Genomic DNA, 22,639 nt, shown 5'->3' on the forward strand with positions numbered 1-22,639 from the left:
CACCTTGCTGCACAAAGGGGACTGTGCACAGCCATTTTATATATATTGTATTGTAATTTGCACTGTACTATGTATTAGACCTTGATATTGTGTGTATATACTGATATGTATGCTATGTGTGACGTTTTACATGGATGTATTTCAGTCCTTGACTAATAATGTTCTGTACTATTTATTGTGTCATGTTTCATGTGTTCCCCATGAAGAGTAGATGATGCTTTTGCAGCAGCTAATGAGTACCAAATACCAAATTAATGTCTTAAAAATACCTGAACATGTCATCTCAATTAGATAGTCAATATAAACATTTCAATCAATATTATGTATTGATTTTGATACACATCGTGGGCCATGATGATTATTTTTCATTCATTATTAGATGTGTGTGACTGTATGGCTGTCTATTCAAACAATCACAAGTGTTGCTAAAGTGTACAACAACTTACATGGAAAAGTGTCCTCTTTTGTTGGAGATGATCATTCCACTTAGGAGCTCTGACAGTGCAATACAGTCCACTGGCGCCATCTGGTGGACAGTTATGAAAATTAAAGGAAACGCTTTAAGGAACACTTCAAATGGGGTGGTGGGTTTTGGGGGATGGTTGCCGCGTTCATGCGCTAGTCGGAACTAGGAAACTCGGAAATGTACGACTTGCTAACTGGTTGAACACAGCACGTGTATAGAGCCCCACAGTGGAGGTGTTATAATACCCATAAAACCTAGCGGTCAAAAAGAAAAATGGTTCCATTCGTTTTTCCCGTAGTGGATTTTAGAAACACTTAAAATAAGGGCTGTGTTTTGTGTAGGCTTAACCTGGCGTGACGTTTTCATAACCATGATAACTACATTTAGCTAACATTAGATAGTTAATCCAGAGATTCGTATCTTTGCCTTGATGCCCAGGTTGACTGGCATGTGGACCCCACGAACACTGGGTACTGGTAAGTACAACACAACCAAAGAACAGCATAACACACAGCTGTCTGTGCGGGTTGCTACAATATTGATAAGAGTCACCTTGTCCGTTAAATATTTAATAGTTATCAAAACATCACGCCAGCGTAAGCCTACACGAAACACAGCCCTTATTTTAAGTGTTTCTAAAATCCCCTATGGAAAAAATTAATGGTGGAAAAATGATTGGAACTATTTCCCTGTTTGACCGCTAGGATTGGTTGGTATTATGAGCAATTCATAAACTTTAAGGTTTCCTAGTTCCAACTTGCACTTGAACGCCGCATATGTATTGCTAGATGGGTTAGCTGACAACATCACGAAAACGATGTGTGCGCTTCCATGTGACAGAAGTGAGTCTGTTGTTGTGATTCTGGATGGCCAGTTTGCTAGCAACAATTACAAGAAACTGCCATGTGAGGAATCGTAAGTGGCTCATTTCATCTAGTTCTTGATACCATGTCTTGTTTTGACTGATTTCATGTCAGTGCTAACTAATATGGCTCAAATTCGCTAGCTTGCTAACCAACAACTGTAATTATGTATTTGAGAGACAACAAGTACTCATTGTGCAAATGTTTTTTATGTTTTCAATAAACATTGGAGACGAACAATAGCTTACATGTTGTCAACAATCTAAGCCAACCTGTCTGCTTTGCTTGCGTAGGTTTGGTTGCTAAACAACCAACCTATCTATAAGGGTAGGGTTAGATGGTGGTGCAATTTAAGTTTTTCCTATTCCCCCTTTCCCTTTTTTCTGGTGACCAAAATGTTCTGGTGACCAAAATGTGCTATCCGCACTCCGACCTGCGAAAGGCAGCAATACACAGCGTCTTGTGACAAAGAAACTACACGAAGGAGAATATCACTTCCTGTTTAAAAATGGCTGCACCCTTACGAATGTCACATTAGAAGTGCTCTTTTCTGTAATGTTGAAAACGTTTTCGATCTTTAACGTATTTGTTTGACCTCTTTTGCCTAAACATGGTCCATCTATGTAAGTATGATAAGGTTGATATTTAACTAACGCTGTCAACATGGGCCAACTAGCACGTTGGGGTACGCTTATTAGCAAGGCCGAAATGTCTGTAACGTTAGCTAAGTACAGTAACGTTACTCCATGATTGTGGTGTCTAGCTAGCTATAGCTAGTTAATAGTTATATCAATTATGTTTCTGATAAGTAATGCTTATTTCATGAAATTCACAACAGATAGCTACACAATAGCTAGAAATTGAGTGTTATTTGTAGTATGGAATGGCCACTTGCTAATTTGTTATTGTCCAGACATGAAATACTGTTGGATGCGTGGTGTTTCCATTTCCATTTGACATTTTAGTAATTTAGCAGACGCTCTTATCCAGAGCGACTTACAGTTAGTGAGTGCATAATTTTTTTTAAAGACTATTGCAGATTATGTTAAAATAGAGCTCCACCATGTTAAATTACCGTTGTGGCGGGTGGCGATCCAGATTCAAGTATTTTGCAGATAGATAGCATAGTGTTATTGGAGCGGTTGTGGTGTGTTTTGCAGTAAAAACAGTGTGAATCCCTAATTTACCTGGCGGATCACCTGATAACCTTTGACCTAGCTATTTACCTGACAAAACACACCACCCGAACTCTGGTCCCAACTAATTGCTTACTCTTTGAATGAAAACATCAGCCAATTTAATTGCATATGCATTTCACCTTTAACGAAACAATACAATGCTGATTTTGTTGTATTATCCTTACAGCATCCTTCCTACTGAAGACGTACCATGGAGGACACATTGTCATCAGATTGGCAATGGCTGGCCACAAACAGTCTAACAGACCTTTCTACCGCATTGTGGCAGCTTACAACAAGCGAGCACGAGACAGTAAATACATAGAACAGCTAGGCTCTTATGACCCCCTGCCAAACATCTACAATGAGAAACTGGTCAGCATCAACTCCGACAGGATCAAGTACTGGATGGGCTGTGGTGCACATCCAACGAAGCCTGTGGCCAAACTTCTAGGTGTGTTCCCTCACCATGACAACACACACTTTACAGGTTTATTGAAATGACCAGTGTAAGACCTACATCATGGAAAAGACACTGACTCACAGGTTCATAAACTAACTATACTGAACAAAAATATAAACGCAACATCAAATCAATTTTTATTTGCAACATGCACCGAATACAACAGGTGTAGACATTACAGTGGAATGCTTACTTACAAGCCCTTAACCATCAATGCAGCTTTTTAAAGAAAAAAGTGTTAAGTAAAAAAAATAAAAGCAAATAACTAAAGAGCAGCAGTAAAATAAAATAACAGTAGGGAGGCTAAATACAGGGGGGTACCGGTACAGAGTCAATGTGCGGGGGCACCGGCTAGTCGAGGTAATTGAGGTAATATGTACATGTGGGTAGAGTTAAAGTGACTGCATAAATAATAAACGGAGTAGCAGCAGTGTAAAAGAGGGGGATGGGGATGGGGTGGGGTGGGGGGGCAGTGCAAATAGTCCGGGTAGCCATGATTAGCTGTTCAGGAGTCTTATGGCTTGGGGGTAGAAGCTGTTGAGAAGTCTTTTGGACCTAGACTTGGCGCTCCAGTACCGCTTGCCGTGCGGTAGCAGAGAGAACAGTCTATGACTAGGGTGGCTGGAGTCTTTGACAATTTTTAAGGCCTTCTTCTGACACCGCCTGGTATAGAGGTCCTGGATGGCAGGAAGCTTGGCCCCAGTGATGTACTGGGCCGTACGCACTACCCTCTGTAGTGCCTTGCGGTTGGAGGCCGAGCAGTTGCCATACCAGGCGGTGATGCAACCAGTCAGGATGCTCTCGATGTGGAAACTACACGAAGGACAGCCATAAATGCCCTCCCAAAAGGTTGACTGTTTCCAGTGAAAGCCTTTGTTCTATGTGAACTATGAATATTCATAAGCAGTGCTTTTCCTACTTTTTTTTATTTCACCATTATGATAAGGGCTGCGTATTCATATCTCAATAGCAAAGACATTTGTTTGATTAACTGTTTTTTTGTGGTCAATTAAAGTTATAAATTAGCATTGTGTTTGGGATACTTTCAATGTTTCCAAATCATACGTTTTTAAGATTAACATTGGCTAAATGCCAAATAGCTCAATAAAGGCTTTTAATACGATTTTCAGGAAGTCTCTTGTATTAGCTCAGTCGCTTATCAAATGCTGATAAAAGAAAGGGACGATTTGTTTAATTTGGTTTACAATTGGGCTTAAGCCTTGATGGTGCAGCTGTAGAACTTTATGAGGATCTGAGGACCCATGCCAAATCTTTTCAGTCTCCTGAGGGGGAATAGGCTTTGTCGTGCCCTCTTCACGACTGTCTTGGTGTGTTTGGACCATGATAGTTTGTTGGTGATGTGGACACCAAGGAACTTGAAGCTCTCAACCTGTTCCACTACAACCCCGTCGATGAGAATGGGGGCGTGCTCAGTCCTCTTTTTTTTCCTGTAGTCCACAATCATCTCCTTTGTCTTGGGAGAGGTTGTTATCCTGGCACCACACGGCCAGGTCTCTGACCTCCCTATAGGCTGTCTCATCGTTGTCGGTGATCAGGCCTACCACTGTTGTGTCGTCGGCAAACATAATGATGGTGTTGGAGTCGTGCCTGGCCATGCAGTCATGGGTGAACAGGGAGTACAGGAGTGGACTGAGCATGCACCACTGAGGGGCCCCCGTGTTGAGGATGAGCGTGGTGGATGTGTTGTTACCTACCCTTACCACCTGGGGGTGGCCCGTCAGGAAGTCCAGGATCCAGTTGCAGAGGGAGGTGTTTAGTCCCAGGATCCTTAGCTTAGTGATGAGCTTTGAGGGCACTATGGTGTTGAACGCTGAGTTGTAGTCAAATGAATAGCATTCTCGCGTAGGTGTTCCTCTTGTCCAGGTGGGAAAGGGCAGTGTGGAGTGCAATAGAGATTGCATTATCTGTGGATCTGTTGGGGCGGTATGCAAATTGGAGTGGGTCTAGGGTTTCTGGGATAATGGTGTTGATGTGAGCCATGACCAGCCTTTCAAAGCACTTCATGGCTACAGATATGAGTGCCATGGGTCGGTAGTCATTTAGGCAGGTTATCTTAGTGTCCTTGGACACAGGGACTATGGTGGTCTGCTTGAAACATGTTGGTATTACAGACTCAGTCGGGGACATGTTGAAAATGTCAGTGAAGACACTTGCCAGTTGGTCAGCACATGCTCAGCGTACACGTGCAACAATTTCTAAGATTTTACTGAGTTACAGTTCATGTAAGGAAATCAGTCAATTTAAATACATTCATTAGGCCCAAATCTATGGATTTCACATGACTGGGAAATATGAGGTAATGGTGGCGAATGAATGGCATGACAATGGGCCTCAGGATCTCGTCAAGGTATCTCTGTGCATTCAAATTGCCATCGTTAAATGCAATTGTCTTTGTTGTCCGTAGCTTGTGCCTGCCCATATCATAACCCCACCGCCACCATGGGGCACTGTTCACAACGTTGACATCAGTAAACCACTCACCCACACGACGCTATACAAGTGGTCTGCGGTTGTGAGGCCGGTTGGATGTACTGCCAAATTCTCTAAAACGAAGTTGGAGGCGGCTTATAGTAGGGAAATTAACATTCAATTCTCTGGCAACAGCTCTGGTGGACACTCCTGCAGTCAGCATGCCAATTGCACGCTCCCTCAACTTGAGACATCTGTGGCATTGTATTGTGTGACAAAACTGCACATTATAGAGTGGCCTTTTATTGTCCCCAGCACAAGGTGCACCAGTGTAATGATGATGATGATGATGCTGTTAAGCAAAACTTTTATTTCAGCTCGTGAAACATGGGACCAACACTTTACATGTTGTGTTTTTATATTTTTGTTCAGTGTAGTATACTTTTAAATGTAATCAATACTTCCACTAAAGTCTCAATGCTACCTGGGAATCTATGTGGTCTAAGTTACTGTCATCCCTCCCATCTCTGATCCTGTAGGACTGGCTGGGTTCTTCCCCCTGCATCCCATGACGGTGACAGAGACAGAGCGTCGCAGGGCCCTGGCAGAACTAGCAGAGGAAGCAGCTCCAGAGGATGGAGTTAAGCAGCAGGAACTATGAGCGCTGCAGTGCTGGAACATGTGGGACTGTCGAGCATAGCAGGATGTGGAAACTGTACACGAAGGACAGCCATAAATGCCATTCCCCTCCCAAAAGGTTGACTGTTTCCAGTGAAAGCCTTTGTTCTATGTGAACTATGAATATTCATAAACAGTGCTTTTCCTGCTATTTGTGTTTTTTTATTTCACCATTATGATAAGGGCTGCGTATTCACATCTCAATAGCAAAGACATTTGTTTGATTAACTGTTTTTTTGTGGTCAATTAAAGTTATAAATTAGCATTGTGTTTGGGATACTATCAATGTTTCCAAATCATACGTTTTTAAGATTAACATTGGCTAAATGCCAAATAGCTCAATTAAGGCTTTTAATACGATTTTCAGGAAGTATCTTGAATTAGCTCAGTCGCTTATCAAATGCTGATAAATGCAATGAACAATTTGTTTAAGTTGGTTTACAATTGGGCTTAACCCTGTGAGCTGTGGTTACAGAAATTCCACTACTGACATGCTGCCAATATAAAACTAATGTGGAAGCATTTTGCGTAGAGGCCCCTGTGGGACAATCATTTAACTTTGTGAGGTCCCATTTTAAACGAAGAACAACTTATGTAGGCTTCATATGGCATACATAAAGACTTCATTAGCACTACATAAATGCTTCACACATCATCTAAGCGTATGTCATACTCTATAAATTATGTATAAAGGGTGTCATAACCATTCACACTGTAGGGTGAATTGCCAAATGTCACAACTCATTGTGTATGTTTATACACCATTTATAGTGCATGACATACGCTTGTAGATTATTTGTGATGCATTTGTAGTGCATATGAAACCTTTATGCATGCTATATAAGTTGTACTTTATTTAAAGTGTGACCCTGTTGGATGTTGGACGCAATATTTCAGTCCGTCAAACATAGGAGAGTAATGACATACAGTGCCTTCAGAAAGTATTCATACCCCTTGACTTATTCAACATTTTGTGTTAGTCTGAATTCAAAATTGATTTTCTTCTCACCTATCTACACACAATACCCCATAATGACAAAGTCAAAATATGTTTTTAGATTTAAAAAAAAACAAATTACACTGAACAAAAATATAAACCCAACATGCAACAATTTCAAAGATTTTACAGAGTTACAGTTCATTTAAAAGGAAATCAGTCAATTGAAATAAATGCATTAGGCCCTTATCTATGGATTTCACATGACTGGGAATAGAGATATTCATCTGTTGGTCACAGATACCTTAAAACATTTTTAAAAAGTAGGGGTGGTGGATCAGAAATCCAGTCAGTATCTGGTGTGACCACCATTTGCCTCATGCAGTGCGACACATCTCCTTTGCATTGAGTTGATCGGGCTGTTGATTGTGGCTTGTGGAATGTTGTCCCACTCCATCAATGGCTGTGCGAAGTTGCTGGATATTGGCGGGAACTGGAACACACTGTCGTACACGTCAATCCAGAACATCCCAAACATGCTCAATGGGTGACTTGTCTGGTGAGTATGCAGGCCATGGAAGAACTGGGACATTTTCAGCTTCCAGGAATTGTGTACAGATCCTTGTGACATGGGGCTGTGCATTATCATGCTAAAACGTGATGGCGGCAGATGAATGGCACAACAATGGGCCTCAGGTCTCTGGATCTCGTCATCGTATCTCTGTGCATTCAAATTGACATAGATAAAATGCAATTGTGTTCGTTGCCCATACCATAACCCCACCGCCACCATGGTGCACTCTGTTCACAACGTTGACTGCAGCAAACCGCTCTCCCACACAAAGCCATACACACTGTCTGCCATCTGCCCGGTACAGTTGAAACTGGGATGAATCCGTGAAGAGCACCCTTCTCCAGCATGCCAGTGGTCATCGAAGGTGAGCATCTGCCCACTGAAGTCGGTTATGACCCTGGTGAGGACGCAGAGCACGCAGATTAGCTTCCCTGAGATGGTTTCTGACAGTTTGTGCAGAAGTTCTTTGGTTGTGCAAATCCACAGTTTCGTCAGCTGTCTGGGTGGCTGGTCTCAGACGATCCCGCAGGTGAAGAAGCCGGATGTGGAGGTCCTGGGTTGGTGTGGTTACACGTGGTCTGCGGTTGTGAGGCAGGTTGGAAGTGCTGCCAAATTCTCTAAAATGACATTGGAGGCGGCTTATGAATGAACATTAAATTATCTGGCAACAGCTCTGGTGGACATTCCTGCAGTCAGCATGCCAATTGCACGCTCCCTCAAAACTTGAGACATCTCTGATTGATGGATTTAGGGTAAATATTACATTACCAACATTTGAACTGCAGTCCACTTCACCATTGTGAAAATGCAGTTGGCATAACTGAGTACCATAAGCAGGGTGACATTTTAACATATGGAGAGGATGGGGAAGAAATAATAATTAATTGAATAATTTATCCACCAGTAGTTTCAGAATATAATAATTATGTTTAGGCCTACATAGAATTAATAGCATACCCACATGCTGTATTACATGCAAGGTAATTCAATAGACCCAACAGCTTCAATAGTCTCACTTTTGTGGTTACATAGTCATATAGCCAGATTATATTTATTTTGATCTAACAAACTTATTTAAATACTGATACGTGACAATATAGTTCCCTAACCACCTGGCACTGCAATACAGGTGCACTTTACTTGTGACATTTACTTCAGATTGCTTGAACACTTTTAAGTTGTTTCAGGTGGAACAAGACAAATAAATTCAGATTTCCCATCAACATTATCGCGCTACTATCAAAGTGATTGTTTTGGTTATGTAGGCCTAAATTAGGCTTTATCTATTCCTTGCTCCAAAGGCACACAATTGGGACTTTTGTTGGTAATTATATGGTAATCCAGTTGGCATAATAATTTGGTGTATTATTTATACTCAAATAATACAAACTTTTTAAAGGTTTTACTTCAGAACTACTCAGGCTTCAAACAATTAACTGGACTGTGGATGACATTTTCTAAATATCTCTGGACTGAGAGACTATTACAATATAGGAAATATGTGGGGCATCCTGAGACACAGAGGGGAAAAGACTGGCATCCATAATCCTTACCATTATGATAACTATATTTGTCACAATAGGTAAATTCCTTAACTGAAGCAATAACTTATTAAACAAAAGATTGACATTGACAATGCTAACTTGGAGATGAAAAGTATAGTAACTTAAACATTGAAAACATTAAATATTAGCATCAACATGCATGAAAATATGGAAAGAATATTACTGACCCATGACTGCAGATTCTCTGTAGCTACTGCCAGTAACTGCCAGAGGTGGCATGTTTATCCTTTGTCAGATTAAAGACTGTTTTATTAGATTCTTTCACTAATAAAAAGCATGAGCTGGCGCACACCCAGAGACATTTTGTGTAGAGGTGCTGACTAATGGCGATTAAACTTTAAGCTATAAAAAGCCTATTATGTACAATATCTAATTATGTTGCCATATGATAACAATAGCCTAATATATTCAATGCTGTAAACTATTGTCTTTTATCAGTTTCACTCAATTAATTTTCATCATGCTAATAATTATGACACACTGTTTGTCTACATAACCTGGTTCAAGCATTCATGACATTACCCTAAAGAAGGCACAGTGATGCCGAAACGTTGGTGGTTTACCCAATAAATTACTGGGAGTTTATATATAGAGTTTGCGACTATCTTAATTTATTAGATTATTTCACATCATCATGCATTCATTTAATAGTTATGTTATTTGTCACGCCCTGGCCTTGAGAGGCCTGTTGTCTCTGGTTGGTTTGGTCAGGGCGTGAGGATCTATGTTAGGATTCCTATGTTTAGGATCTAGATGTGGTGTTTCTATGTTTGGCCGGGTGTGATTCCCAATCAGAGACAGCTGTCGCTCGTTGTCTCTGATTGGGGATCATACTTAAGTAGCCTGGTTGCCTACCTTAGTTGTGGGATCTTGTTCCGTGTGTAGGCTTGTATTTGTATAGCCTGAGGACTTCACGTTACGTTGTTTCTTGTTTTGTTTATGTCTATTGAGTTTAATAAACATGTTTGCATACCACGCTGCACCTTGGTCTGACCCGTCTCTCAACGACCGTGACAGAAGATCCCACCAAAAACGGACCAAGCAGCGTGCCCAGGAGCAGCAGACAACCTTGACACAGGTGGGGAAGTCATTTTGGAATTGGGAGGATATATTGGCCGGTAGAGGACCCTGGGCGAAGGAGGAAGCCCAGGCAGGAGAGGAGAAACGGCGACCCAAAAGGAATCGGTCACGGAGAAAGCCCGAGAAGCAGCCCCCCAAATTTTTTTGGGGGGGGGCTAAAGGGGTGGTCGGGGATCGAGAGAAAAGAGCCCCGACCACTGCACCCGGTGGGGTTCCAGTTTGAGTCCCTACGACCATCGGAACAGGAATGGGAACAGTTTTATACTGAGGAGTCGGAGGATGACGACGACGAAGAGTTTCTGTTCGCTAACTCGTGGGGGCTCCCGGAGGAGTCCTCACTGGAGGAGGATTGGGCGCGGAGAGTAAAGGACTGGTACAGCCGTAGACCTACAGCGCCGGTTCCCAGTCCGGTACGCCTCGTGCCTGCTCCTCGCACCAAGCCAGTGGTGCGTGTATCCAGTCCGGTACGGCCCGTACCTGCTCCTCGCACCAAACCAGTGGTGCGTGTCGCCAGCCCGGTACGCCCCGTACCTGCTCCCCGCACCAGGTTAGTGGTGTGTGTTCCCAGTCCGGCCCGGCCCGTTCCTGCTCCTCGCACCAGACCTGTGGTGCGTGTCCCCAGTCCGGTCCGGCCCGTTCCAGCTCCTCGCACCAGACCTGTGGTGCGTGTCTCCAGTCCGGCCCGGCCCGTTCCTGCTCCTCGCACCAGACCAGTGGTGCGTGTCCCCAGTCCGGCCCAGCCTGTTCCACCGGTGCCTGGTCCAGCAACGGTCAGCGGTTCCACTCCGGTGCCAAAGCAGTCCGCTCCACCGGTGCCAAGTCCAGCTCCGGTCAGCGGTTCTACTCCGGAGCCAGGGCAGTCCGCTCCACTGGTGCCCAGTCCAGCTCCAGTCAGTGGTTCCACTCCGGAGTCAGAGCAGTCCGCTCCACCGATGCCAGGTCCAGCTCCGGTCAGCGTTTCCACTCCGGAGCCAGAGCAGTCAGCTCCACCGGGGTCCAGTTCAGCTCCGGTCAGCGACTCCACTTCAGACCCAGAAGTCAGCCCCTCTCCAGGGTCGGGGCCTCCCACACCAGGGTCCAGACAGGGCTTGGTGCATCGTGGGAGGAAGGAGAGGGGAAGCATCGCACCAAGGTCCAGACCAGACCAGGGGCGCAACGGGGAGGCAGAGAGGAAGAGGTCATCACGCCCGGAGCAGGATCCGCCTCCGAGGCTGAAAGCCCACCCGGACCCTCCCCTATTGAGTCAGGTTGGTGCGGCCAGAGTACGCACCTTTGGGGGGGGGGGTACTGTCACGCCCTGGCCTTGAGAGGCCTGTTGTCTCTGGTTGGTTTGGTCAGGGCGTGAGGATCTATGTTAGGATTCCTATGTTTAGGATCTAGATGTGGTGTTTCTATGTTTGGCCGGGTGTGATTCCCAATCAGAGACAGCTGTCGCTCGTTGTCTCTGATTGGGGATCATACTTAAGTAGCCTGGTTGCCTACCTTAGTTGTGGGATCTTGTTCCGTGTGTAGGCTTGTATTTGTATAGCCTGAGGACTTCACGTTATGTTGTTTCTTGTTTTGTTTATGTTTATTGAGTTTAATAAACATGTTCGCATACCACGCTGCACCTTGGTCTGACCCGTCTCTCAACGACCGTGACATTATTACTTTATCTCAAAATCAATATGACACAGATTGTTAATATGATGCTTACTGAGCAGTGACAACTACACATACAATTCCTTACCACCTGTAATGCTGAAAAGAGACATGCAACATTTTTATCAAAAGGCTCATAATTCATTATCATGAGTTACTTTGCCCTAAATACTGTATGCTGCTCAGAGAATTTAGCTACATTGGTAGGTACACATTGCTATAATATATGCCATTTAGCAGACGCGTTTATCCAAAGCGACTTACAGTCATGCTTGCATACACTTCCCGAATGGGTGGCCACGAGGAATCGAACCCACAACTCTTGCGGTGCAAGCGCCATGCTCTACCAACTGAGCCATACACAAAGTGCTTAGAAATATTAGCTGTTTGCTTTATTACATATTCATATTTTATGCATTAGATTTGTATTTTTCATTTAGAATTCACAAGGTTAAAATATTCCTTTTGAATATTCAGGAATGTTGAAATAAGGCAGAGTGGCATGTAGGAAATGTACAAATTCAATAGAGAAATAGTGAAAGCACGTTTTCTTTCAATGTTTAACCAGATCAATATTCAAAGTGACAAGCTCACTCAGATTCCACTGGGAAGAATCATGGGACATTCTGGCAAAAATAAAACAGTCTACAAACAATTTTACAATTACTGATAATGAATTATCAGGTTCTATAAACCTTTCAAAACAATTGAAAGAAGCCCTTGACAGCACTACGTAGTGGATGACCATCTGCCCAAAACCTCAAATCAACCTAAAGTGTAACATCCGTGGAAAACCCCAGTGAACCGGAAGTGACAAGTGAATTGGAAACGTCCCCCTCTATATAGACATCACATCCTCACCTGTTACTACATGAAAAGATGTAACTCCAACTCAAACCCAAAGCACATCAATTCCTATCACAATGGAGTCTGAAATATCCACGGTGGACCATTCTTCCATGCAGACAACTACTGAAGATGGGTTCAAAAGAACAAGCCAACCAATAGAGGAAAGTATAACTGCGTTCTCAACCACAGGAGATCATCTTTCCACATCATTCACAACTACAAACTCTACAAAGACAACTGAATCAGTTACAGCCCCCTCCACTACAGACATAACATCCTCACCTGGAGTTACAAATAAAATGCAGAGTTCCACAGAAACAAATCCATAAACCACAGCTGGACAGATGAAGAACACTGTAAGTGTTGTTGATGACTGCTCTTCTGATGTAGAAAACTCAATGTCAACTTCCAACACAAACGTTATCACCTCCACATAGTGTTGCAGACCACTATTCCTCAACACACTTCAAAAGACCTAAGTGATGTAAGTGGAGAAACAACAGAAAGGACAGTCCAAATCACACAGTCCAAATCACACAGTCCAAATCACACAGTCCAAATCACACAGTCCAAATCACACAGTCCAAATCACACAGTCCAAATCACACAGTCCAAATCTGCTGGAGTCACACACTTCTTGTCCACAACAATGCCACCTACAAGCGAAAGTGAACCAATCAGAGGTTTCATTGAACACCCAAGAAACATCTTCAACTTCAACAACCCACGAACTTGGCCCCACCAGAGGTCAGGAAATCATAACTGAAATTCCAACGCAAAGCACTTCAATCCTTAACTCAACTGAGTTTTATACAACTAAACACATCAGTCTAACCACCAATATATTCTCAAAATCAGGTATGTCACAATCCACTTTGGAAATGTATTCAATTCAGATGACTACTGAAGAACATGGTATCACAAGCCAACCGTCAATGGAAAGTACAGCTGTGGTCTCAACAACAGAATATAATCTTTCCACACCATTCACAACTACAAACTCCTGAGAGACGACTGAATCAGTGATGTCCCCCTCCACTACAGACAAAACATCCTTACCTGTTATTACAAGACAAGACATAACTGTAACTCAACCCCAAAGTACATCAATCCCTACCTCAATGGAGTCTCAAACAACTGAACATACCAGTCCAACCACCAATATATTGACAACATCAGGTATGTCACAATCAACTTTGGAAATGTCTTCAACTGGGACGACTACTTAAGAGCATGGTTCCACAAGCCAACCTTCAACAGAAAGTACAACTGTTGTCTCAACTGCACAAGAGAGTCTTTCCAAACCATTCACAACTATAAACTCTACAAAGACTACTGACGTCCTCCACCACAGACATAACGTCCTCACCTGTTATTACAAGACAAGATGTAACTGTAACTCAACCCCAAAACACATCAATCCCTACCTCAATGGAGTCTCAAACAACAGAATTCACCACACCTACAGTGAGGGAAAAAAGTATTTGATCCCCTGCTGATTTTGTATGTTTGCCCACTGACAAAGAAATGATCAGTCTATAATTTTAATGGTAGGTTTATTTGAACAGTGAGAGACAATAACAACAACAAAATCTAGAAAAACGCATGTAAAAAAATGTTATAAATTGATTTGCATTTTAATGAGGGAAATAAGTATTTGACCCCCTCTCAATCAGAAAGATTTCTGGCTCCCAGGTGTCTTTTATACAGGTAACAAGCTGAGATTAGGAGCACACTCTTAAAGGGAGTGCTCCTAATCTCAGCTTGTTACCTGTATAAAAGACACCTGTCCACAGAAGTAATCAATCAATCAGATTCCAAACGCTCCACCATGGCCAAGACCAAAGAGCTCTCCAAGGATGTCAGGGACAAGATTGTAGACCTACACAAGGCTGGAATGGGCTACAAGACCATCGCCAAGCAGCTTGGTGAGAAGGTGACAACAGTTCAATAATTTGCGATTATTCGCAAATGGAAGAAACACAAAAGAACTGTCAATCTCCCTCGGCCTGGGGCTCCATGCAAGATCTCACCTCGTGGAGTTGCAATGATCATGAGAACGGTGAGGAATCAGCCCAGAACTACATGGGAGGATCTTGTCAATGATCTCAAGGCAGCTGGGACCATAGTCACCAAGAAAACAATTGGTCACACACTAGGCCGTGAAGGACTGAAATCCTGCAGCGCCCGCAAGGTCCCCCTGCTCAAGAAAGCACATATACATGCCCGTCTGAAGTTTGCCAATGAACATCTGAATGATTCAGAGGAGAACTGGGTGAAAGTGTTGTGGTCAGATGAGACCAAAATGGAGCTCTTTGGCATCAACTCAACTCGCCGTGTTTGGAGGAGGAGGAATGCTGCCTATGACCCCAAGAACACCATCCCCACCGTCAAACATGGAGGTGGAAACATTATGCTTTGGGGGTGTTTTTCTGTTAAGGGGACAGGACAACTTCACCGCATCAAAGGGACGATGGACGGGGCCATGTACCGTCAAATCTTGGGTGAGAACCTCCTTCCCTCAGCCAGGGCATTGAAAATGGGTCGTGGATGGGTATTCCAGCATGACAATGACCCAAAACACACGGCCAAGGCAACAAAGGAGTGGCTCAAGAAGAAGCCCATTAAGGTCCTGGAGTGGCCTAGCCAGTCTCCAGACCTTAATTCCATAGAAAATCTGTGGAGGGAGCTGAAGGTTCGAGTTGCCAAACGTCAGCCTCAAAACCTTAATGACTTGGAGAAGATCTGCAAAGAGGAGTGGGACAAAATCCCTCCTGAGAGGTGTGCAAACCTGGTGGCCAATTACAAGAAACGTCTGACCTCTGTGATTGCCAACAAGGGTTTTGCCACCAAGTACTAAGTCATGTTTTGCAGAGGGATCAAATACTTATTTCCCTAATTAAAATGCAAATCAATTTATAACATTTTTTGACATGCGTTTTTCTGGATTTTTTTGTTGTTATTCTGTCTCTCACTGTTCAAATAAACCTACCATTAAAAATATAGACTGATCATTTATTTGTCAGTGGGCAAACGTACAAAATCAGCAGGGGATCAAATACTTTTTTCCCTCACTGTATGACAATGATTCCAGGGTCGACCACAGAAAGTAGACTGTCAACTCAAAGCGTTACAATGACCACAATTGTGCAGCCACAGGGAGACAGTCAGTCAACATCAGCCCACAGCTCAACCTCAAATTTTATCCTTACAACATTCTCAACAATAGCTACAACTCATCAGTGTAATGAAGAGGACTGTCAGTGTAATGGGTCTCCCTGTTTTTTCAATGACACTCTTGGCAAATGTCAATGCCATTGCTTTGACTTCACCTTTGGAGATTAATGTATTTATGGACGAAAGGGAGTGAACGCTATTTATATTGAGGGATACCTGGAGGTAATATGACCTCAGAATTGAAAATGGATGGCCCTCCCCCGGGGGAAATATATTTTTACCTGGCCTTCCCCGAGCGTTTGAAATAAAACAGGTAACCCTCCCCCTCCAAAATTATAATTAAAACGGCAGGGAATATAAAATCCTTTTTAGTAGGCTGTCAATGTTGCAGTCATGATTTCTATCAAATCAACCTGTGGTTGCTGTATTCATACCATATTCATGTTATCCACTAGAGGGCGGCACTTACCAATTTAAGCTGGGCCGTCCACACCGAGAACAATAACTATAACAATAAATTATACATAACTATAAAAAGTTGGTGAGTATCCACACTAGAGGAATGTTTATCTTTTTACAGTAGCCTACACCTGTCAATCAACTGATCAAAGCATCCTACTGCACGCTGGAGGCCTATTAATAAGGTGGTAACATTTAACATTTTAGTCATTTAGCAGACGCTCTTATCCAGAGCGACTTACAGTTAGTGAGTGCATACATTTTCATACTGGTCCCTCGTGGGAATCGAACCCACAACCCTGGCGTTGCAAGCGCCATGATCTAAGATGCTGTAACAGACCATTCAGCGCTTCCAGGGGTGTTCATTGTCAGTGACAACTGCAAGTAATACTTCAATGTAGGCTAGATGTAGCCTACTGAAAAGAAATATATAGAAACTAGTATTTAAATTAAATATAGAAATTGAAAAACAAACGCATCTTTTAAATAATGTAATTGCTTGCCTCTTTGTTGCTCAAGTGGTTTGCAAGTGATTTCCATTTTTCTAATGAATGTCAATTCGTTTGGATCTTCTTTTTCACTGTGCTCATCACTGTCTGTCCCGTGCAACCATTTAATAGGCTACATCAGTGCAACAATGTTATCATCACTGCCCAGTGATGCAATCTCTCTCCGCAACTTTCACCTGCAGTTAATTTGGCCTAGGCCTATTTTACATTCAGCAATTAGCAAGCGCAAGCCTGCTTCACTTTACGAAAAGCCTGTTAGGCCTAGTATAAAAAATGCAAAAAAATAAATCTATAGCTTTTGTAGCTTTTCCTGGGATTTCACAAGAAGAGGAATAGCAGAGAGACTTGCATTTAGCCTATTGCGCAAGGGAATAGCTGGAAGAGAGGCTAGAGTTGTGTAGCCGAATAAGATAAATATTAGCTAGATATTAGACCACTCATTAACTAAACATTAGGGCTATAAATATGTACGTGTCAAAGTGTACAGATTATGAAATGGCAGATCTGTGCAGTGTTCCTCTAGGCGGAGTTCTTCAGCAGTCGGACCAGCCTGGTCTCATAGACTAGACATAACATAGTATGATATGTTAAGTTTGGTATGGTTACATAAGACAGAAGGTTAGGGTTACAAAAGAAGGGTGGTTGGTCGGGGTGGATGGGTTAGCGTATAACCAGTTTTGTTGTTGCCTGTTTTGCATGTTATTTTGGCATTAATAAGTGTCACATATCAGTTTGCAAACAATGTAAAAAAAAATATATAAATTAGTTAAATTGCATCAAATAGAAAGGATGACTCAAAATTCAAACCAAAAAATCCCAAGGACTGTAACAGCTACTTCAAATGTATGGTCAACCAGTTCCATCCAAAGCTCACATTATTCTAGATGTAACGACAATGGGAACACTAATAATTACAACGAAAACTTTGAGGACTGCCCCTAAAACTGAGGCCAAATTTACAAAGCATTTATATAGACAAATGTTTTATTGTAACAAACACAGATAGGTACACCAGATACACTACATGACCAAAAGTATGTGGGTTGAGGTCAGGGCTCTATGCAGGCCAGTCAAGTTCTTCCACACCGATCTCAACAAATCATTTCTGTATGGACCTCGCTTTGTGCACAGCGGCATTGTCATGCTGAAACAGGAAAGGGCCTTCCCCAAACTGTTGCCACAAAGTTGAAAGCACAGAATCATCTAGAATGTAATTGAATGCTGTAGCATTAAGATTTCCCTTCACTGGAACTAAGGGGGCTAGCTCGAACCATGAAAAACAGCCCCAACCATTATTCCTCCTCCACCAAACTTTACAGTTGGCACTATGCATTGGGGCAGGTAGCGTTCTCCGGGCATCTGCCAAACCCAGATTAGTCCATCGGACTGCCAGCTGGTGAAGCTTGATTCATCACTCCAGAGAACGAGGAGTTTCCACTGCTCCAGAGTCCAATGGCAGCGAGCTTTACACCACTCCAGCCGATGCTTGGCATTGTGCATGGTGATCTTAGGCTGCTTGGCCATGGAAACCCATTTCATGAAGCTCCCGACAAAAAGTTAATGTGCTGACGTTGCTTCCAGAGGCAGTTTGGAACTAGGTAGTGAGTGTTGCAACCGAGGACATACGATTTTTACGCGCTACGCACTTCAGCAGTTCCCGTTCTACATTTTAGTCATTTAGCAGACGCTCTTATCCAGAGCAATTAGGGTTAAGTGCCTTGCTCAAGGGCACATCGACAGATTTTTCACCTAGTCGGCTCGGGGATTAGAACCAGCGACCTTTCGGTTACTGGCACTATGCTCTTAACCACTAAGCTACCTGCCGCCCGTTCTGTGGCCTACCACTTCGTAGCTGAGCCGTTGTAGCGCCTAGACGTTTCCACTTTAATCATTTAGCAGACACTCTTATCCAGAGTGACTTACAGTTAGTGAGTGCATACTTTTTTTTTTTTGTGGGTTCGATTCCAAACTATCCAAACGCCATGCTCTACCAACTGAGCAATAACAGCACTTACAGTTGACCGAGGCAGCTCTAGCAGGGCAGAAATTTGATGAACTGACTTTTTGGCAAGGTGGCATCCTATGAAGGTGCCACGTTGAAAGTCACTGAGCTCTTCAGTAAGGCCGTTGCATTGCCAATGGAGATTGCATGGCTGTGTGCTCGATTTGATACACTTTTCAGCAAAGGGTGTGGATGAAATAGCTGAATCCACTAATTTGAAGGGGTGTCCACATACTTTTGTATATATGGTGTAGGTGCAGTGTTTTTACGGAATAAATGACATATAAAAGATATAACAAAATGGTAAAATACTGTAGAAATAACATTAATGAAAGGGAATAAGCCATTATGATAAATTAACACACATTCATGATTTACTTATTTACTTACTTAGGCCCATCGCTCCTTTGGTAGCATAGGCCATTGAAGACTCCTCTCCATCAGTTAGTGTTATTAGCCTTAGCCTATTTAGCTAGCTCGAACCAGCTAATCTGCCACGATGGATATCAGAAATTGGCTTCGCTAAAGTACCCAAACAAAGGAGAAGGACAGCGATGTTCCTGATTATCTTGGAACAGAAGAGCCAGCCCTGTTTAGCCTAGAATCCTACTCTAGCCACAGGTTTTCTGTCCAAAAACGTTCATTTAATAGCAACTGGTTCATAGGAAGAGAGTGGCTGGAATACTCGCGAATAACGTGCTTACTGCACTGAAACATGAACAGACTTTTGGGGCGTCCACAGCTACATGCGAGAACTCATTTTCCCCTTTGACAAATGTGTTCAGTCAACACAGAAGAAGCATGCTACACCCGAGGATAGCTCAACTAATCCAACTGGCATTTGAGGGGGATCTTACAAGAAGATTTTGGGAGCATCAAGGAAGCTGCAACTCTTTTGAAAAGGTAAAATTGAAACAATCTAGCTGTCTCATAATGATCAAAATCTTGCTTTAGTGTGTAGGGCGCTGTCCATGGTGCTGATAGCGCGCAGATAGATTTTGTGCCATTGAACCTCCCACTTCTTGGTCAAAAGCATTTAAAAAAACGTGTATGTTTATTATGGTATGGCGTGATATAAGCAGAATTCAATATAATTCCAATGCAAGACTCAAATAACGCCCCTGGGTATAGCTACATATCATAGAAATACATTGAGTATACCAAACATTAAGAACACCTTCCTAATATGGAGTTGCAAATCCCCCACCCCTACCAAATTAGCGCACTAGGCCTTTATTTCTCCTGTATGAGCGGAGAATAGTACTCATTTACATTTACATTTTAGTCATTTAGCAGACGCTCTTATCCAGAGCGACTTACAGGAGCAATTAGGGTTAAGTGCCTTGCTCAAGGGCACATTTACGTCATTTAGTAGACGCTCTTATCCAGAGCGACTACAAATTGGTGCATTCACCCTATAGCCAGTGGGATAACCACTTTACAATTATATATATTTTTTTTTGGGGGGGGTAGAAGGATTACTTTATCCTATCCCAGGTGTTCCTTAAAGAGGTGGGGTTTCAAATGTCTCCGGAAGGTGGTGAGTGACTCCGCTGTCCTGGCGTCGTGAGGGAGCTTGTTCCACCATTGGGGTGCCAGAGCAGCGAACAGCTTTGACTGGGCTGAGCGGGAACTATGCTTCCGCAGAGGAAGGGGAGCCAGCAGGCCAGAGGTGGATGAACGCAATGCCCTCGCCTGGGTGTAGGGACTGATCAGAGCCTGAAGGTACGGAGGTGCCGTTTCCCTCACTGCTCCATAGGCAAGTATCGTATCTGAAGATTATGCCTTTGTTAAATGTTTTGGAGGAACAAAGAATGTTGTTTTATGATCTTAGTTCAAATGTAGCGTTTGGAGGGTGACGCCCCAGGGGAGACTGGTGATTGGCCAGAAGAGGGAGCCACCCATCTTTTTGCATTGTTTATAAATAGGGGTTAAACGATGAGAAGGCAGAACGGCCATGGCAATCTAAGATGCTGTTCTCCGGACTCCGCGGGTCTGTTAACTTATGCTGTAACCTCGTGATTTTAATAAAAGCCTCTAACACGATGCAGCATAACGGACTCTTTGTTGACAGCAATAATGGCCACCATTCATCAGATACGACATAATGGCGCCCAACGTGGGGCTGGGTTTGCGTCTCTTCCTTGTTTCAGTCAACCGCCAGGCTAACTCGCTTTGAAGCATGGCCAAAAAAAGGGTGAGTGTTTCTTACCGCTTCGGAGTTTGTTAGAATGGATACGACTTGTGTACACTGGAGAGATGTACCATTCCGACCTTGCCTCGGGTGGCGTTATTGCGGTCGACTAGAGTCTGCTAAAATTTATTCCATTGGAAACGGCAGATAATTGGGAGTTTTTAGAGCATTAAACGGTAGGATTTAAGTATTGAAGTGTACGATTAAGGCAGATATGCGCATTCTTTAGAGCACTGTACCACTTAAGACCTCCAGGGGGGGCCATTTTAGATGTTGGGCCGACAAATCCGTTTACACGATAGAATGGGTGGACGGTGGGTTTCTTTTTTTAAAGAGAGCTCGGATTCATGAGGTTTATCTGATTGTGATTATGATTTGACTTTCGTCCGACGGGATGTTTGATTGGGTCTAATTTCTCGGTGTAATGCTCATTAGTCCCGGTAGCAAAAACGGTAGGATAAATATGTTTAAAAGGAAATAGGGCAGTGCAGGATATGTTTGGTTGTGTAGTAGGCCGCAGTTAGCTAGAGGCTAAGGCTAATGTTAATGCTAATTGTGTTGTGTGCTACATGCTAATGTATCCTTAGAGACTCCATTGCGATGGATTAAAGTCTCTTAAATTTGTCTCTGTGTTTAAGTCAGGTTATATGTTTTGTGAGCGCTGTTAAATGTTGTTTGACTATAAGGGGGAGGGAGTAGAAAATCTTCCTTCCACGGTGAAAAGGGATTTTTGAATGGCTGTGCGCATGCGTGATTTTGCGACACTACACTACAGAAAGGGGGAGTTTATGACACGAGATTAGGACACGTTTTGGTTTACGGCACTAAAACTACGACATGCGGTTGTGCTCAGCCTACAAAACAAAATGGTTGGTTGAGGTCATAGGTCCCATTTGGGAGCTGCAGGGGCAGACAGAGAAACACACGGACAAAGAGAAGATAGATTTTAGCACGATTATTCTAGTTTAAACTGCGATTGGTTAAAGATGAAACTTGTTTTGTAACCTATTGAATTTATAAATTAAATATATGTTGGCGAAGTATAATGAATTGAATTAAATAATTAAAAGACGAGTAAAATTAAATAAAAATGTTTTTGAGCGATCTATTTAGTTCTGATTTTAGTCTTAGAGTGAATAATGGGTGAACGAAGGAATATTGAATATGGTTGAAATAACTCAGTGATGGCATTAACTACTAAAAGCTGTTTCTGTGTCTTTGTCCCTTGTCATGAGAGACAGGAGAGAGGGGGAGCGAGGAGATACAGGAAGTGATCACGTGACACGGCCGAGGATCAAGTAAAAAAAAAAGGTTTTGAGACTGTTACAAGATATGTGATGTTATGACAATTTTACATAGGCTTGGCAAATACTATTTCATTAAAAATTGCATTTTGGAAGCTCTGTGTATCACTGGGGTTTGATTACAGATGTGTTGGGAATCAAAGACTGACATTCTTCTGTAAATGATAATTAGGGGTATATGATAATTAGGGGTTATAGAGCAAGGGGTTATGGGAATTGGAGTATTGAAGGGTTAGAGGCTTTGTTTTTGGGATTGCTTTGAAGTTGACT

At 42.8% G+C, this 22,639-nt stretch overlaps 1 protein-coding gene across 2 annotated transcripts; it reads left to right on the plus strand.

The window, feature by feature from the left end:
• Positions 1–1,246: 1,246 nt before the first annotated feature.
• On the plus strand, positions 1,247–6,229 carry LOC121578549 (28S ribosomal protein S16, mitochondrial). 2 transcript variants are annotated; one of them, XM_041892915.2, is made up of 3 exons: positions 1,247–1,381; positions 2,695–2,961; positions 5,940–6,229. In XM_041892915.2, the coding sequence occupies exons 1-3, from the start codon at positions 1,333–1,335 to the stop codon at positions 6,059–6,061; spliced, it is 438 nt and encodes a 145-aa protein (XP_041748849.2). In that variant the 5' UTR covers positions 1,247–1,332; the 3' UTR covers positions 6,062–6,229. The 2 variants fall into 2 exon arrangements, with proteins under 2 accessions (XP_041748849.2, XP_041748850.1); XM_041892916.2 differs by lacking the exon at positions 1,247–1,381 and adding an exon at positions 1,806–1,952.
• The last annotated feature ends 16,410 nt before the right edge of the window (positions 6,230–22,639 follow it).

Source organism: Coregonus clupeaformis, chromosome 12, assembly GCF_020615455.1.
Source record: "Coregonus clupeaformis isolate EN_2021a chromosome 12, ASM2061545v1, whole genome shotgun sequence".
NCBI classification, from domain to species: domain Eukaryota; kingdom Metazoa; phylum Chordata; class Actinopteri; order Salmoniformes; family Salmonidae; genus Coregonus; species Coregonus clupeaformis.